Source organism: Haliotis cracherodii, unplaced genomic scaffold (genome assembly GCF_022045235.1).
Source record: "Haliotis cracherodii isolate W230 unplaced genomic scaffold, xgHalCrac1.p SCAF_2, whole genome shotgun sequence".
In the NCBI taxonomy this organism is placed as follows: Eukaryota; Metazoa; Mollusca; class Gastropoda; order Lepetellida; family Haliotidae; genus Haliotis; species Haliotis cracherodii.
This window is the reverse complement of record NW_027266275.1, coordinates 47,562,882-47,582,166: the sequence shown is the minus strand read 5'-3', so window position 1 is coordinate 47,582,166 and position 19,285 is coordinate 47,562,882. Positions and strand designations below refer to the sequence as shown.

The window sequence follows — 19,285 nt, the reverse complement described above, 5'->3', positions numbered from 1 at the left end:
GTTGAACAGCATTGAGGATCATATTTCGACAGCAATGGCTGATTGTAAGATATCCGAGGATGAGTTTCGTTTAGTGCTGTCGGAACTCACCAAATACAACGCAATGAAGCAGGAGATTCGATCAAAATCTCGTAAGACCAATGGTATTAGCGAAGACGATAAAAAAAAGTTCATAGAACAGGGGAGGCAACAAGCGCGTCAATTATTCCGTGCCAAAACCAAAGAACTGGTTGGAGATTAAAAATAAATTGCTTACTATCGTGTGATTACATTTAGACAAATGCTTACATAAATATATAATAATGGAAAAAACTATTAAATGGAGAGAATTACCACAAGGTTTTTATTATATCAGTGATGTCAAACCAACCAAATACGGTAATCAATTGTTTCTTATCAATTTACAAAAAGAGTGTAGTTATATAGTCTGGTCTCCTAGTAAAATGAACGAAGAACTTAATAAAAATGTTAAATATCGTTTTATCAAAAAAAATAATGAAGAATATTTTTATTACCACTTAGACTCATCTAAAGCAATGATTGGCCCCAGGTATTGGTGAGCTAGAGCCATGACTATCGTTGAATCGCATCATCATTTTGGCATAAAAAATTCCATCTGTAGTGGAAGTGAGCCAGAACCCCCATTACCTATAAAAATTTATATCATAGACTCCAGGTGGTGGTCAATTTAGCTGAATCTCATGACTATCGTTGAATCGCATAGTCATTTACACATAAAAAATGCTACCTGTAGTAGCAGTATAGGTATATGAATCCGGTTCCAGTGGAAGTGAGCCAGAACCCCCATTACCTATACTACTTGCGCTCCATGTGCTGTATGATCCCGTCCAGGCTTTGGAATAGGAATAATATAGCATTGTGCCATGAAGGAGGGAAATTTCCGGTTGTACATATTTCATCAAATATATTCAGTAACATTTCTAAACGTGAATCAGGCAATTGTTTCAGGAGCTGATAGTGGATGTTGTCGCCTCCTGCTGCAGTGTCATGAGACTGCCCTAGGGCAGTATGTAATTCATGGAGTGAAAATGTTTCATTATAGTCCTCACCATTATCAGAGTTAAAATGAACTTTTTTCTTTTTTTGCTGTTTTTGAAACCTCTAAAATTGAGGATTATAGTTTGATGATTTGGAATGGTTTGCCAAAGTGTCACCAACTTTGTTGGCAATTTCGGATTTAGTAGTTAAAAGTGTATTACCATCTTTGAGATGGTGAACTCCAGATTTGGATCCTTTGCCCTTAATTTTTTTAATCATGTTCCACACCTTGGACATGGGTGTGCTTGAATTGATTTTTGATACATAGTTCTTCCAGAATTGATGTTTATTTTGTATTGCTTTAGCATCCGTGATTTTAACATTATTAAAGTTGTGGACAGTTGGATGTCATTGGAAATATTTTCTCGGCTTACTTCATATATTTCCTAGATTGTTTACAATTATTATCAAACCATGGTTTGCAGAGGACTTGGGAATGCTTTCGTCTCCAATAGCATTTAATATATCTGAAAAAAGTTGTATAGGATCAGGAACATTCCTGAAACTTTCAGGTTTTAGTTTTTAGTACATTGTGTTTGGAATAAAGACCAGTTGGTCTTTGTAAAGTTCCACCTTATTGAAGGTGGTTTGTCTGACGGATTAATAGTTGTAATTATTGTTGGAAAATGGTCACTACCACAAAGGTCATCATGGACCGACCACTCGAATTCATTTAAAATAATTGAATCTGTCAGTGAAAGATCTAGGGCAGAGTCAGTGGCCTCGTAACAAACAGCAGGACTTGGATCCATGTCCAAACCCTTGTCAGGTGTAGCACTGGAGGGGATTGTCATATTCCTTGGCTAAATCGTCTGACATGTGGATCCATGTGTAAGTGCTTAGCAGGTGTAGCACTGGAGTGGATTGGTCATGTTCCTTGGCTGTATCGTCATCGGACATGTCGGACAGGCAGCGAGCTCTGTTACTGACAATGCCCTTACATGAGTTCAGCGTCTTGTGCACTGAGACAACAACTTTGATATTGACAAACTCATTTAAATTGAGAAGATTGACAGATTGTTGTCTCAATGCACATTCCACAAGGAGAGAGCCAGAACAAAGCTTGGTGACATTTGTAACGTCTCTGCAGATACCAATATGATACCTTTGGATATAGCAAATGGATTCAGTTTGATTGGTTCTTTGTCTGAAGCTTCTATAACTAAGAAACGTGGCCAATATTTGGATCGAGTGGGCATAGTATTTTCAACAGTCTCTATATGTCGTCTTTTTGAACCAGGGTGATGGGAAGCCATGTATAATAATTCTGCACCCCTTTTCCCAACTCACCATGGAGTGTCTACAAAGACAGTCTTATGCTGCAGCGGATGTCCAAGCTGCAAAGACCCGGGATAAAGGGGTGGTATACAGGGCTTCGGGAGCTGATTGTACAAAGTCTGAAGATCTGATTGACGGATAGTTGAGGTAGGTGCAAAATACATTGAACACAGTAAAATCTTGGATTAAAAGTTGCATTTCATTAAAGTTTTTCTTAAGACCTCTGCAATTTCATTGCATTATGTTTTGTGGATTCATGGTTGTGCTTCCACTGGAGAAATGTCACGCGAATGTGAAGAAGACTTTGTGGTACTCCTATCGGTTTCATGTGGAGATGGAGTTACCAAAGAAGTTATGGACCTCTACTGGGACCTCTAAAGGAGAGGTGGCCATTTGTGTTTGCAGCTGTTGTTTTTGCTGCTTCTTTCTCAATAATTTCCTTTCCCTGTTTGTAAGTTTAGCAATTTCTGGTCCAGGTGTTGGTTTAGGAGTCTGAGACTCAACATTTTTTACAGTTTTTTGTTTTGGAGGAGTCACAGACTAAGGTGTCACAGCTGGTTTATGGAGTGAAGCAGTAGGAAGTGGCTGAACAGACTTGACCCATGTAAGATCAGTCTGGCAGTCAAGAGAGGCAGTAGTGACAGGAGGACGAGATTTGGTTGGTTGGTTTGTTGTTTAATGCCGCACTCAGCAATATTCCAGCTATATGACGGCGGTCTGTAAATAATCGAGTCTGGACCAGACAATCCAGTGATTAATATGATGAGCATCGAGCCACACAATAACCAAGTCAGCAAGCCTGACCACCCGATCCCGTTAGTCGCCTTTTACGACAAGCATAGTCGCCTTTTATGGCAAGCATGGGTTGCTGAAGACCTATTCTACCCCGGAATCTTCACGGCCCGGAGGACGAGAGACAGCAGCAGAGTAAGAGAGAGTAGAAGTGGTTGTGGTAAGACCTACAACCCTCTTCTAGCTTCGTGGTACGAGACTATTTGTTCTGTTTTGACTTAATGATTTGGGACTTGCGTTTCCACACAGGGCAGAATTTCGAAGAAGCCATATGGTTCCCACCACAGTTTGTACACTTCACATCCTTCCTGCAGTCAGTGGCCTCGTAACAAACAGCAGGACTTGGATCCATGTCCAAACCCTTGTCAGGTGTAGCACTGGAGTGGATTGTCATATTCCTTGGCTAAATCGTCTGACATGTGGATCCATGTGTAAGTGCTTAGCAGGTGTAGCACTGGAGTGGATTGGTCATGTTCCTTGGCTGTATCGTCATCGGACATGTCGGACAGGCAGCGAGCTATGTCACTGACAATGCCCTTACATGAGTTCAGCGTCTTGTGCACTGAGACAACAACTTTGATATTGACAAACTCATTTAAATTGAGAAGATTGACAGATTGTTGTCTCAATGCACATTCCACAAGGAGAGAGCCAGAACAAAGCTTGGTGACATTTGTAACGTCTCTGCAGATACCAATATGATACCTTTGGATATAGCAAATGGATTCAGTTTGATTGGTTCTTTGTCTGAAGCTTCTATAACTAAGAAACGTGGCCAATATTTGGATCGAGTGGGCATAGTATTTTCAACAGTCTCTATACGTCGTCTTTTTGAACCAGGGTGATGGGAAGCCATGTATAATAATTCTGCACCCCTTTTCCCAACTCACCATGGAGTGTCTACAAAGACAGTCTTATGCTGCAGCGGATGTCCAAGCTGCAAAGACCCAGGATAAAGGGGTGGTATACAGGGCTTCGGGAGCTGATTGTACAAAGTCTGAAGATCTGATTGACGGATAGTTGAGGTAGGTGCAAAATACATTGAACACAGTAAAATCTTGGATTAAAAGTTGCATTTCATTAAAGTTTTTCTTAAGACCTCTGCAATTTCATTGCATTATGTTTTGTGGATTCATGGTTGTGCTTCCACTGGAGAAATGTCACGCGAATGTGAAGAAGACTTTGTGGTACTCCTATCGGTTTCATGTGGAGATGGAGTTACCAAAGAAGTTATGGACCTCTACTGGGACCTCTAAAGGAGAGGTGGCCATTTGTGTTTGCAGCTGTTGTTTTTGCTGCTTCTTTCTCAATAATTTCCTTTCCCTGTTTGTAAGTTTAGCAATTTCTGGTCCAGGTGTTGGTTTAGGAGTCTGAGACTCAACATTTTTTACAGTTTTTTGTTTTGGAGGAGTCACAGACTAAGGTGTCACAGCTGGTTTATGGAGTGAAGCAGTAGGAAGTGGCTGAACAGACTTGACCCATGTAAGATCAGTCTGGCAGTCAAGAGAGGCAGTAGTGACAGGAGGACGAGATTTGGTTGGTTGGTTTGTTGTTTAATGCCGCACTCAGCAATATTCCAGCTATATGACGGCGGTCTGTAAATAATCGAGTCTGGACCAGACAATCCAGTGATTAATATGATGAGCATCGAGCCACACAATAACCAAGTCAGCAAGCCTGACCACCCGATCCCGTTAGTCGCCTTTTACGACAAGCATAGTCGCCTTTTATGGCAAGCATGGGTTGCTGAAGACCTATTCTACCCCGGAATCTTCACGGCCCGGAGGACGAGAGACAGCAGCAGAGTAAGAGAGAGTAGAAGTGGTTGTGGTAAGACCTACAACCCTCTTCTAGCTTCGTGGTACGAGACTATTTGTTCTGTTTTGACTTAATGATTTGGGACTTGCGTTTCCACACAGGGCAGAATTTCGAAGAAGCCATATGGTTCCCACCACAGTTTGTACACTTCACATCCTTCCTGCAGTCAGTGGCCTCGTAACAAACAGCAGGACTTGGATCCATGTCCAAACCCTTGTCAGGTGTAGCACTGGAGTGGATTGTCATATTCCTTGGCTAAATCGTCTGACATGTGGATCCATGTGTAAGTGCTTAGCAGGTGTAGCACTGGAGTGGATTGGTCATGTTCCTTGGCTGTATCGTCATCGGACATGTCGGACAGGCAGCGAGCTCTGTTACTGACAATGCCCTTACATGAGTTCAGCGTCTTGTGCACTGAGACAACAACTTTGATATTGACAAACTCATTTAAATTGAGAAGATTGACAGATTGTTGTCTCAATGCACATTCCACAAGGAGAGAGCCAGAACAAAGCTTGGTGACATTTGTAACGTCTCTGCAGATACCAATATGATACCTTTGGATATAGCAAATGGATTCAGTTTGATTGGTTCTTTGTCTGAAGCTTCTATAACTAAGAAACGTGGCCAATATTTGGATCGAGTGGGCATAGTATTTTCAACAGTCTCTATATGCCGTCTTTTTGAACCAGGGTGATGGGAAGCCATGTATAATAATTCTGCACCCCTTTTCCCAACTCACCATGGAGTGTCTACAAAGACAGTCTTATGCTGCAGCGGATGTCCAAGCTGCGAAGACCTGGGATAAAGGGGTGGTGTACTCCAGCAAATTTGACAGGAAGAGCTATAGCATTCTACCAAATTAAAGGTCAGGCTGGGACGGCCCTTGACAATCAATTGGAGAAGTACAGAATTCGGAGGTCAGCATATGCCTTCTAAGCAAACTTTTATAGATTGATAGATATGATATAGACATTAAGAATACATTTATTTTTTAATATTAAAAGTGTGCGTGAAATATTTTATGTACAGGGCATGACATGAACAGCCGATTGACAGAATCGGGCCCATTTTATCGTCCGCCTAGGCAAAGTTAGGGTCAAAGTGGTGTGTTGGACTAAAGAGCACTATTGCCGACTCTGTCGCCCTCAACCACCAGAATCCCTTCCTCTGCCGACACAGGGTCGCAGCCCCAGGCATACAGGCTGCGCAATTCTGTCGCCTTTTATGACCAGCAATGGGGTGCTGAGGACACATTCTTGTTTATCTGGAACGCCGAGGAAGAGCGCCTGAAGCACAATCAACCCGAGAAGCCTGATCAGGAGTGATGGGTGACGACTAAAGCAGGGGGGTACCCAGGGGAGATGAGAGGGGTAGTACTGAACTAATGTCCATGTCAATATGATCCTGAGGAGAGGTCTCCACTGGCGAGCCGACTCAAGACAGAGTCTGTGAAGGCTGGACTTGAGAAGATGTGGGCGCCTGAGGAGGCAAAGGTAGTGGATTAGCTTGTGCTTGCTGTGGGTAAAACGGGGTAGGCCAGGTGGAGTGTACCTGGAATAGCTGTGGATAATCAGGGTAATAACCTAATACCCAAGGCTCATAACCCTGTAGCTGCGCCTGTGAATCTGAAGTCTGGTGAGGCGCATGGAGAAACGCTTGGGCCTCCACCACATAAGGATGCGCCAGGAGAGGAGCCGGAAAATAAGCCTGTGCCTGACTAGGTGCCTAAAGGCTCGACTGACATGATGGGATGCAAGGCGGGGCTTGCCAATAGTCATCAGTAGCAGAAAACAGCTTAAGAAATGCAGGTATGTATGGCGGGTGCCATCGTAGTACACGTACAAGCTCCGGGGCAAACAGATACGAGGTGGGATGACAAAGTAACAGGCTATGAAGCAGGCGAGTTAGCCTCAGGGATGGATCCACCTGATGACGATCCCGTAGGTGCAGCCGAGGCGGCAGAGGTGACAGTCTCAGTCTTAAGAGAGGGATTTGAAGTCAGGCGCTGGAGAGCCCCTTTCCGAAGTTTAGCCAGGTAAATGTTGAAAAGGTCAAAGGATAAATGGGTACAATCAGAGCATCGCTGGTCCAAGGAGCTGGGGACCTGGCAGTCAGGGCAGAGACCATGGGGATAACAAGCCGATTTCTTCCCATGGCAGTCCATGCACTTTCGAAGATGGCGAAGGTCATCGACCACCTGACACCATCTCCGAAATAATCACTTCATCCATTATATCTCAAAATCTACAACAGAAAAAGGAGATATGGACAATATCACGAACAATAAATGAAAGGCAGCTGTTGTGATAAAACAATGGAGGTAGAAAACACACAAGAACAGAAACCAAAACAAAGCTTTCAGATGCCAAAAGTTATGTTAACAATGGTGGGGAAAGAAACATGTGTGGAAGGTAAATAGATGTTTATTAGATATTTATTGATAAGGAACGGTTAGGAACCGGTAGATAAATGTACATAGGGAGTCAATCAACTAAAACCAAACACAAATACAGTCGTAAATGTAGAGTGGAAGATAAAACATGTCCGTTCACTACAGTCGATGAAGGGAAAAGTGATGAGTAGAACAGGAGCATGCTCGGCGTGAGGTGATCAGAGGGTTTGCTCTGGTGATGTTTTACACTCTAACATGATCGAAGCAAGAAGTAATATTGCATACTGTTGTGGAGGGATATTTACGCAATCATGACAAAGTAAACATTTGCATTGTACATGTATACAATACTGCAAATATTTCGTAAAAGGGGTGGATGGCAATTCTGACAGCCTGAACGTGTACTTCTCTAGATACAAATGTAGAATAAAGATCTGAACCGTTTCCATGTTATGATCCAGGATCTAAGTTTCCAGAGGCAATGCTGGACCCAAGGGCGAAACCTATTGGGATAAATGTATTATTCTCTTCATAACAAACAAATGTATACAATGTATCTGTTTATAACAGGGTGGGGATAATATCAGTTTGTATGTCATAGGCAAGGTTCTAGCCCCTCCATTTCTCCAATTTGAATCCACACCATTGGAGAATGCTTCCAACCATATATGGTTGATATCTATCTCTTAGTTCCAGAGAAGAAGTCATCTAAAGCAATAACGCCAAATTAGACCTATTTGGTCCCGCCCCACAGCCCCTTGGGTGGTCAGCCCGACCATTTATAGAATTTTGAATCCTCACCACCATGGAATGCTTCCAACCAAATATGGTTGATATCTATCTCTTAGTTCCAGAGAAGAAGTCGCTTAAAGCAATATAGCCAAATTACCCCTAGTTGGCCCCACCCCTCAGCCCATTGGCAGGGGGGATGCCCCACCATATGTACAATTTTCAATCCCCACCACCTAGAGATGCTTCCAGTCAAATTTAATTAATTTCCAATTTGTGGTTCAGAAGAATATTTCGTTTGAAAAAATTGTTGACGGATGCCACAGTATGGCATAAGCTCACCTTGGTCCTTCGGACCTGGGGAGCTAAAATTAGAAGCATGGGCAAAAGAAAAGGAAATGCAAATGTTTTTTTGAAGCATTAATGTAATTGCATGAGCAAAGATAAGAAAGACATCTGTATTTTAGTTCAAATTATTTTAACACCCTTGGTGGTAAGATACATAAAGGTGAATTAAGTCAATTATCTTTAATATATTTCAGAATAGTTGATCTGAGCATATAATATTTAACATGATCAATATCAGTCTACACGAAGTTAACATGTCAGGTAAGGCTAAAAAAAGAAGAAAAAAGTCTTGGTTCTCAGGCACCGCCCCATCATCACAAAGTCTGCTGCACGTTTCGTTTTTATTTCCATTTTCAAAAAATCAAAAAAATCCTTAAATATTCAGCATCTTGAACACACAACCCCGGCAGTGAAAAGATACAACACAAATCGACCCAACATAGCGTGCAGTTACTTCCCTTTAAATGCGCACTGCTTCACTGTGCATCTCATGTAATGGTCATTGCGGCCATAAGAGTTTGTGTGCTTGTTTTGCAGTTTGCAAGTTTGCGAGACATGATGATTTACAAATTTGAATGGTATTTGTGGATTGTATGCCAGGCGTGTTTCAAATGCAGAGATTAAAAATAACATGGTCTTTGCTATTTCCAACTTATTTTACAAGACAATCAGCTGTCCACACATTTTCTCCCCGATCTATGGGTGATTTATTATAAAAAAAATACTTAATCTCATGGGCAATATCATAATTGAAATGAAATTTCATAGGAATTGAGAGGTATCTGTAATGACTAATGTTCATTTCAAGTTGATGTGATTTGCCAATCACATCATACACGATTTAGCCAAAATTAATCTGAACAAAATTGAAATAAATCTTGGAGAAAAGTAATATTATAATGGATTACAAACATAAGTTCAGATTCACAACAAACACTTTCATTGCCAAATAGTGTAACAACGGGACTAACTTGCATACTTTGGTACAGATTTGTTGACATGATTCTTCTGGTGTTATATGCTCACAATAACGTCTTCGCATTGTGAAATAATATTAAAGTTCATTGTATGCATGTATTATGCGCACACTGGTAGTCCAATACTGTATTCCAATATTTTACTCATCAAGGTATACATTACTGTAGGGAGGTCCTTTCCCACGTTGATTGTACACAACTGTTTATTTGGTTACATACTAGTCTGAACAGTTCCTCCTCCCTCCCCTCCCCCCTTCACCCCACCACACACACACAAAAAGAGGCTGCTTGCCTGCACTATATTTTAAAATTTAATTTCCATTGCCTGAGAACCAATTCTTATAATGTTTTATGCCTTAGCAAGCCTGTTGAGATCAGCTACATTACCATACAATAGGAGACTCCACAGCAGTCACCACTGAGCTCAACCCAAAAGCAGCTTGAAGATGATGCACTTCAAAAGTGTCATCCTGCTGCACTCACACATGTATCACATTAGAGCTATGTACAAATTTATCACAAGGAATCCTGTTCAGGTTGGACATACAACCACCATCTGAATAAAGTCAAGAAACCCAGCAGTCTTTCACACCTGACACAAACATCATTCCCAGTTGGTCATATTGACTAAAATAGAGGTGTTCCTTACTGATGCTTTGCGAATATATGCATCTTCTAAAAGTTGGGGGTCATGCATGCTGGTTAAGATCCCAATATGTATTACAGGTAATTTGCTTTCAGCCATGTGACAGTGATAAAAGATATCAGTCCCACATGAGAACCACTAATGTTATTCCTTTAAATTTCTATTAACCAAAAGTTCAATCAAATCTTCATTTCCTATTCACATTTGTTCTTCATAATGATATTTGTGAAGCACTGTAAGCAAATCAACACATACACTGTTGTGCCAAGACATAACCGTCACCCTGCACATATATAGGACTGTGCCACTCATTCCAATTCAGTTATATCACAATGCAGGTTGTCTCATCTCTTCTGTGTTTACCAGTAGTTTCGCATAGGTTGTTAGTGACTGTGCTGTGTTTCTTTTCCATGTCACCTGAAGGAGAACAGGATGATGCTGATTGTTGATGATGATGATTACGATCCGGGTGATTGCAAGGAAAGCTATAAGATAGGCTTGTCTATCACAGTAACCCCAGCGTAACTTCTGCCTGTCATCATGCTAGATGGTAGCAATGTCCATGTGTTAGACTTCGGGTCAAAGCATTCCACAGAACCCAAGTTAGAAGATCCATCATCACCACCAACTACAAACAACTGTCCACCATTGGCCACAACACCTGCAACATTACATTTAGTTTTAGTTTTTTCTGGAAAGAACAAAAATTCTGGATGTATGGATTTGTAAAAAGTACTTCTGCTAATAACAAATGAGTATGACATTGAAAAGAGGAGTTATAACTTGTATACCAAATTCAATTAAAGACAGAACATTAATAAAAATCTTGAAACCAATAACTTTATTGAATGCACTCTATAAAATATTAGTACTTGTATTGCAAAGGATTTATTCCAGGAAGATCTATTTCAGAAAACACAAGGTTACATGACATTATCTTTGAATCCAAAAGACAAAATAAGCCAGGATTACTGATAGATTTTGAAAAGGCGTTTGATGTGGTATCAAAACAATTTATAAATAAAGTTTTACAAAAATATGGTTTTGGACCTGAAATGATAAGATGGATAAATTAATAACTTATGATACTACATCAAGCATAATACAAAATGGACATCTATCAGAATTTTTCATGAATGAGTGAGGCTGTTGACAAGGAGACCCATTGTTGCAATAGTTTTCCACCTAGTAACTGGTGTATGATTAGAAGTAATAATAAAATTGAATGCAAACTTGGGAAGTATGATACTGAACTATTTTTTAATGGTAAAGATGAAAGCTTATATGTGGCTATAGAAGCATTTAATAAATTCTGCGAAATGTCTGTCTTAAAAATTGATGTAGACAAGACAAAAACTAAATGTATAGGCTCAAAAACAGATAGCAATGATCGATTATGTCAAGACTTACAAATAGAATGGCACAATAAGGAATATGAAGTATTAGGAATTATGTTTAATCCAAAAGTAATTGAACTCTGGGTAATCAATATAAAAGAAAGCTAGAAGAAGGAAATAGACAGCTGGCAAATTGGACAAAAAGAAATCAAACTTTAATAGGAAAAATTTCAGTCATAAAGACTTTAGCGTTGTCAAAACTAGTTCACATATTTTCAAGACTACCAAACCCTCCTGAGGACTTGTCTTATAACTTGACAAAATATTTTACAATTTTATCTGGAACAATAAAAAAGACAAAATCAAAAGGACCAGCTTGACAAGAAAATATGAGGAAGGTGGATTACGCATGAGCCTTTATTGACGCACAAAAACTATTATATTGTAAAAAAACAACAACATTGGGTAGCTCTTGTAATATCCCAGTTTAAGATATCTAGAAGACATTTTGTCCCGACCATTATGGCTGAATCACAACTTCAAACAAGCAACATACTACATAAAGCAAGGGCTAATAATAGAATTTACTCAATTAAAGATATATGCAATGAAAACGGATTCATGTCATTTAAAGACCTGAAACTAAAATATCCGATACAAGGTACAATATTAGACTATAAATATATTTTCAATATACCAGACTCATGGAAAAGAACAATAAAGAAAGCTAGAAAAATAATTTTACAGAATCTGTACCTAAATAGCTGCTAAAGTGATCTGATGAAACCTGTTAAGGCGCTACCATCTTTTATGATAAATTAATTTCGACTGAATATAATCTTAAAGTTTGTGATAAATGGCAATCAATTTTTGACTGAGTTTAATTGGAATTTCTTTTTTTACTGCATATAGATGTGTGTGTTTTTTGTTTAACGCCGCATTCAGCAATATTCCAGCCATATGACGGCGGTGCGCAAATAAACAAGTCTGGACCAGACAATCCAGTGATTGACATCATGAGCCTCAATCCACGCAATTGGGATACGATGACATGCATGAACCAAGTCAGTGAGCCTGACTGACCGATCCCATTAGTCGCCTCTTACGACAAGCATGTTGCCTTTTACAGCAAGCATGGGTTGCTGAAGACCAGGACTTCAAGATTAGGGACAGTGATATCAATCGTATCATATTTCAGAGTAATTTTGATAAACATACCCAGACTCCTATGGGGAGGGCCTGATGTACTAGGCTAAACCTTCCCCTGACCAAGTTCAGCCTTCCCTGGGGAAATATTTCTCAGTATAACCACCGCATTTAACACATCAGATTCATATTTCAATGCAATTGACATGTTTTAGACGGTAAATATTGTGGAACAATCGCCAAGTTGATTTTGACAATGAAATCCAATCTCAAGCCCAGGAAAACTTTCCCAAGCAGAAGACATTCAAATGAACTCTGTTTTGACGTCTCAGGCATGAATCTCGCTCATTTGAGCAGCCTTCACGAGCGCCAAGAGAAAGACTGTTTTCAATATCATGGGTTCAAACGCTTTCTCAACAAGTGGTTCGTAATCAGCTGAAGTGAGATGATGAAGTTGGGGGTAGAAAACAAAGATGTGGACAGGAAGGGGGAGGACATCATCACCTATATATAAAAAAATGGTCAAGAAAAAACAAACATAAAATAAAATCATAGATATTAATTTATATTTGTATACTTATCCTGCATTACTAGAAAGAGCTGTGTGAAGATCTTGCTTGAAGAAGTTGTTTCAGCTAGCTGAGAGGCCAACCCTATCCCACAGCTCCCATGTGACCAAGGGAAGTGACATCAGGGATCTCTTTAGACACAGTAATGCAGGATAAGTATGCAAGTATAAAAAATATCTAGGGATTTTACTGTTTTTTTAACTTATCCTGCATTACTCCTTAATGCATCTTTATCCTACAGAATCGGTCGAGGCCATACCTTCAGATGTGGACTTTCAACTCAGAACTCGGTCAATCATCGACTTTGTGGTCAGCAGCAATCGACCAGTTTGTAGGCGGGAAAACAGGAGTCGGGTATGCAGTGTGTCCAGGTACGATGCAGCCATAGACGATAAACGAGTCAAGGTTGTAACCTTCTATTCCAAGGCAATTGCTGGGGAGGTTGAGAGGCCGTCTCTGGACAGATGGTGAGGTCAGTGGCGTCCTGCTGGGCCACTACTAACGGACTAAAACTGTGCATGCCTTGCACGTCCTCCAAGGCGAAAACTGTGTCAGATCGCAAGAAGCACCCCTCCATGATGGAACAGTTAACTGTGTAACGCCCGTGGATGCGACTGCCCAGATCTTATGCGGGTTGTTGGAGCCTGGTGGGTCCAATCGCAGGCCTTGTAGGCCTGGAGAATGATGGCTCATAGCCAGAGGGCGATGGTGTTACAGCTGACTTCTTCTTGCAAGGTAGCTGACACCAATACAAAGAGGCGTCATTGTTGTCTGCAGCGTTCCTTGGACTGACCAATCTAAGAACGCAATGCTCTCACCAGGCACAGGAGGAGTTCTTGTTCATCTTCCGCACCCACTATCAATCATAAGGGGGGAATGAGAAATGATCTATTGGGATGCCCTGGGAGTTGATTCTTGGCAATGAAGTCCCAGCACAGGCACTGCTGTGGGGATGAATCTGCAGGTTTGGCCAGTCTGGAAGTGGTCGGCATCAGTTATTTCCCTGAGGTCGATGAACCAGGCCCTCGCAGGCCACCAGGGCGCGACCAAAGTCAGATCGAGGCTCAGCGTCGACTTGATCTTTTGGATTACCCTGGGAAGGAGTGGACCACCCAGGCCTGGGAATCCAGTACTGGCAATATGAATGTCAGTATCTGATGGTTTGGACTGGTGGCAAACAGGTTGATGTTGGGGTGAGTGTGGTCCCGACAAACAAAAGTGAAGTTGTCTGGGTGGAGCTTCCACTCTGTGGAATTGGATCCCCAGGTTGAAGAAGCTGAACATCTGTTGAAGGAGCGAGTGTGAGTGAGTCATTCCCTCGTTTCGGAGGCACCAGACGACGGTTAAGATGGAGACCGATGGGTCCTGACGCCTGATGTAGGGAGCTAGGAATATCTGGGGTGAGCGCAGTTGAAGCCCTTCCTCTGTAGGTCAAGTCCTGTGCTGAGGTTAGGAGGCCCAGGAGGACTTGCCATTGATGGAGTGTGTGTGGATGGTGGAGGGCCGGGACCAGGTGTAGTTGAATACGCGCCTACCGGTCCCTGGGTACAGAGAGTAGATTGAGGTTCTGTCTGAAAAAGAGCGCTGATGAACTGAAGGCGGAATGAGGGTGTCAACTCTGATTTCTTGAGGTTGATCTTCCATCCCAGTTGGTGGAAAAGACGCAGGGTGAAGACCCTGTGACAAAGTAGAGTGACCGTCGCAATGATTAAGGAGGCAGTTGTCTATGTAGGCCTCGAACAGAATATCCCGTAGGTGGAGGTACGAGACCATCGGCTTGGTAAGGTGTGTGAATAGCCACGTGGCCAAAGAAATTTGAAATGGGAGGACCGCCCATTGGTAATGGACTCCCATAAAGATGAAGCGAAGGAATTTCGTCAGTATGAATTGGGACATTGAGATGCGTCCTCAATATCCAGCGCATCGTGTGCCTGGATCCTGGATCGCAGAAGCCTGAGTGTGGTCATCCTGAAGTAAGGTAAACGCGCCAGGTAGCATTTGTTGAAAGCGGCAAGGTTGTGAATCATTCTGTTTTTGTCGTAGTCCTTCTTGGGAACAAGGAAGATGGGTGAGTAGCATCTTTGGACAGCAGCGAAGTGATGTTTTGGTGTAGGAGAGAGGCAGGTCATCTATAAGTATCAACTTGTACCCCTGACGGATGATATTTGTAACATAGGGGTCCGCTAGGAACTCCCAATTTTTTCAGAATCAACCAAATTTCCCACCTACTGGAGTGTCACGACTCTGACGCTCTGACAACTCTGATTGCTCCCTTGGAGTGGCCACAGCGGGACTTGTACGATCCTGAAGACTTGCCTCTCATCTGAAATTGCCAGACTGAGAGAGGTGACGTTGGCATGTTTGTTTCTCCTCATGATGATATCATATTTTATTCAGTTTGTTATATTTTAGTGTCAGTTATTAGTATTGATGCAGAAAATATTTGGATAGCAATGGTGAAAGTCTTGGTTTTTTTAAACTATTGACATTTTACACACTTGAAGACATATCCAGGTGAGCACTATTTTCAAACAAAATAAAGCCTTGGAATTTGTCAAAGCGCTGAACAGTATTGAGGGTAGTGCCCTATCCTACTGAGTGGGGTTTATCTTGCACTGTGCTAGGTGTCAAAACAAACGCACCTGCATTTCTCCTGCACAGATGCATGTCCCCCACTTGCTTCCACATGTTGTTCTCAGGGTCATAAACTTCAACACTCTTCCTTACAAGAGGACCGTCATGACACTCCAACACCTACATCAAAGAAATGGAACAGAACACATGTTACTTTCAAAGCTTTGCTGATTATTGACAAGATTTATTGAAAACCAACAATGATGCACAATGCTTGTCGGTGATTAAATGATTTGGGTGGTCAGGCTAAGTGTTTTGGTTGATAGCAGGTAATCGTATTTGTATTGCATGGATCATTGATGATGATGTCCATTACTGGATTGTCTGGACTGCCGTCATATAGCTGGACTGTTGCAGAGCATTTAACAAACAATGAAACAAACAAAGCAAGCATGCGGTGGGATCCTGTACTGACCTGGAATCGCCACATAAATATATAGAGGTGTGCGTGCATGCGTGCATGGGTGCCTGAATGCCCTTTTCTACTAGTCCGGACCCAAGACGTATATACATTAGGATAAGCAGCCTTCTCTGATAGTCTTCCCTGATGTTAGATGCACTAATTGCCACAGCAGGGGTTCATCGAGCAGCTGTGTGCGTGCAAGTCATCTCAGGTAATTCATGATCGCTAGACAACAGAGCGAAGACATTGTATTTGGATTTTTACAGAATGCAGCACTTACGTAGCATTTCATGAACTAAAGTTAAGAATTATCATTACTTAGAATGTGCAAGAAAGCTACCAATGCCTTGTTTTTGTGATTTAACTATTGTCCTTGGCAATATTCCCCTTAGAAGTAGAGCCAGTCATAACTTGTGGTGCCGACTTCAAAACCAAGATGGTGGACACGCAGTCAGCAAAATTGTAAATAATGTCCTATTCGTGCACTAATTTATGAAGGAGAGGATGTAGAAAGTTCTTAGTTACTTTGGTCAGATGAAAGAAAAATTAATGTTTGAAATGTAGGCATATTTGTATCATATAAAATATGTCTTTATTTCTAGATTTTCACTCACAAATATCAAGAACTTTTGGGTTTGATTTATAATGTAGTGAAATCTTCCATAATTATTACAGGTTTTTATCACCATTTCAAAAAAGAACTACCGAACCAATTTTTTCAGAATCAACCATATTTCCCACCTACTGGAGTGTCACGACTCTGACGCTCTGACAACTCTGATGGCTCCCTTGGAGTGGCCACAGCGGGACTGGTACAATCCTGAAGACTTGCCTCTGCCATGGCTTCTTCCTAAAAAATTGGAGGAGCCCCCACTCTGCGGCTGAAGCGAGTTGCGTCGCAGCTAGTAGGAGCCGGACTGGGAAGGCTTGAGGGGGGCAGTCTGTGAGACTCTAGCCAGGGCCCCGAGGGCAGTCTCATCGCTGGCAAAGGCTGACACTCGGACATGAGTTTTTGAAACATGACAGCTGAAGAGGGCCGGAGATGACCCGGGTTGGCGCAGAAGGTCCCTCTTAAACTCTGGGTCCCAGTCGGATAAAGCTAGGTAGCCTAGGCGATGAATGGTAGTGAGTTCTATGAGTGTAGTTCTCATATTATCCACCTGACACTATGAGGTGGTCTATCCGATATGGATTATCCTCAGAAAGGTCTTGGATAATGGCCCAAGAGGTCAATGCCATGATCGAGAGAGGCTTGAGAGAGCGAAAAATCTCAATTACAATGTAGGCGAGTATATTGTCTGAGACTCGAGCGGAGGTGGAATGGTCGGACCTGGTCATTCCATGAAGGTCTTCATCAATTTTTGGGCGTGGTCCACAACCTGGAGAGAGTGGATGGGAAAGTCTTAGTTCTGAAGGTGGGAATCAGTGAGCGTTTACTGAAGTCCTCATCCAGGGTCGAGATCATATCCTTGATCAGAGTGTCTGGTGGGATAGAGGTAGGGTCCGCCTGAATGGAGTCTCTTTAGTCGACATCCTGGCCAGTCGGAGCGATAACTGCTAGAGTGTCGGAGGACAGGAGAGTGACTACCACTGCCACGAGAGGATGGACTGGGCAAAGTGGAGTCCAGAGAGTAACGACGATGGATCCACTACTGGTGGAAGAGAGTGTGTCAGTTTAGGCATCTGTATAGGTGTTGGTGTCTGTTGCATGGCCTGCAGGTACTGTCATCATAGGCGGCTGGTACTGTGGTGGCACCTATTGGTAGCCGTAGCCTGAGCGCGTCTGTATGGTGGACTGATGGTAGACTGATGTGCTGGTGGTCGTCAAAGTACTCTGAGGAGACATGTCAACCAATCAGGATGACAACATGGCCGCTGTAGAGGCTGGGGGATTCCCTCTCCGAGAAGGCTGTAGAGGCTGGCCGTCTGGTGGGGGAAGTCTCGGAAGTGTCCGACATCTTAACGCTTGCGTTTCTTGGACACTCGGAGGTATTGTCTGAAAGATGTGGGGGAAAGTGGGAGACAGTCTTTACATCTGGAAGACTGGAGGCATGGTGATGTAAAAATTTAAGCACAGTAAGTTGGGATCCCACACCAACTTATTACAAGATGGCTTGTTATCTGCAATGAAGCAGAGTAAAATCACAATGCATCCCCATCCGATTATGTATGCCATAATTTGTTTCCCCAGCTTTGTGGTTTTATGTAAACAAGTTTACGAGGAACATAAAACAACACACATTTACAAACAATACAATTGCAATAGTATGACAATGATGAGGTACTAAGCAACAAAAAATACAGCACGTGAACCACTTTCAGTCTAGACTGCGTGGCCACGTAAAATATTCAAGATGGCTACTTGAAACAACAAGACACAAACAGGAGAAGAACACAAACAGGTGTCAAAACATTTATGCAATGCTTAAACATATAGAATGTATAAAGATATAAAGCGTAAGCACAACACAAGCACAAGACTATCAACTCAAAGAAGCAAAACATGTGAGGGTTTCAACAAGTTTTATGAGCAGATAAAAAACAGGTCTCCACTCTTCAAGTGACAAAAGTAATGTGAGGATCCGTGACGTCACTACCCTTGGTCATGTGGGTGCTGTGTGATAGGGTTGGCATCTCAGCTAGTTGATACAACTTCTTCAAGCAAGATCTTCACACAGCTCTTTCTCTCTGTCAAGAACAAGCAGTAAATGCATTAAGGAGTAATGCAGGATAAGAACAAAATACACTTGAAGGAAAAAAATGATGACTTTGGAGGGGGTGGGGGGTGGGGGGAGGAAGTGGAAAGAAAGAAGAGTAGTTTTTCCCACCTTGCACATGTGCATGGAGTGTGGGAAGCAAGATAAAATTTCTTGCACAAGTGTTTATGGATAGTTGACAATGGTGATGACTTCTGTTGAAAATCAGAAGATTTTCTAGTGTAATGACAGCCAAATCACAGGTTTTATGGTTGTGATGTAATAGAGGTAGGGTATTTGCAAGACTAATGTATGGTGTTTCTTACTGTGGAGTGGTGCAGACATGGCTTCTTTTAAGCAATATTTTAGATATTGACCTTGTTTGAACATCCTCTTAATTTCTCTCGAAATGCATATTTCCTCTGTAAACTTCTCATCTGAAATTGCCAGACTGAGAG

At 41.9% G+C, this 19,285-nt stretch overlaps 1 protein-coding gene across 8 annotated transcripts in view; it reads right to left on the bottom strand.

Moving 5' to 3' along the window:
- Window positions 1-9,662: 9,662 nt before the first annotated feature.
- The window catches only part of LOC139468153 (kelch-like protein 3), a 198,865-nt gene continuing 189,242 nt past the window's right edge, over window positions 9,663-19,285 (bottom strand). For 6 of the 8 annotated variants that reach the window (XM_071249931.1, XM_071249930.1, XM_071249933.1 and 3 more), the window contains one exon: window positions 9,663-10,703. In XM_071249931.1, coding sequence (XP_071106032.1) covers window positions 10,528-10,703 — 176 coding nt within the window. In that variant the 3' untranslated portion in view covers window positions 9,663-10,527. Of the gene's footprint in view, window positions 10,704-12,640; window positions 12,664-15,736; window positions 15,849-19,285 lie in introns of those variants that run through there. The other 2 variants (XR_011653671.1, XR_011653672.1) reach the window with 2 other exon arrangements.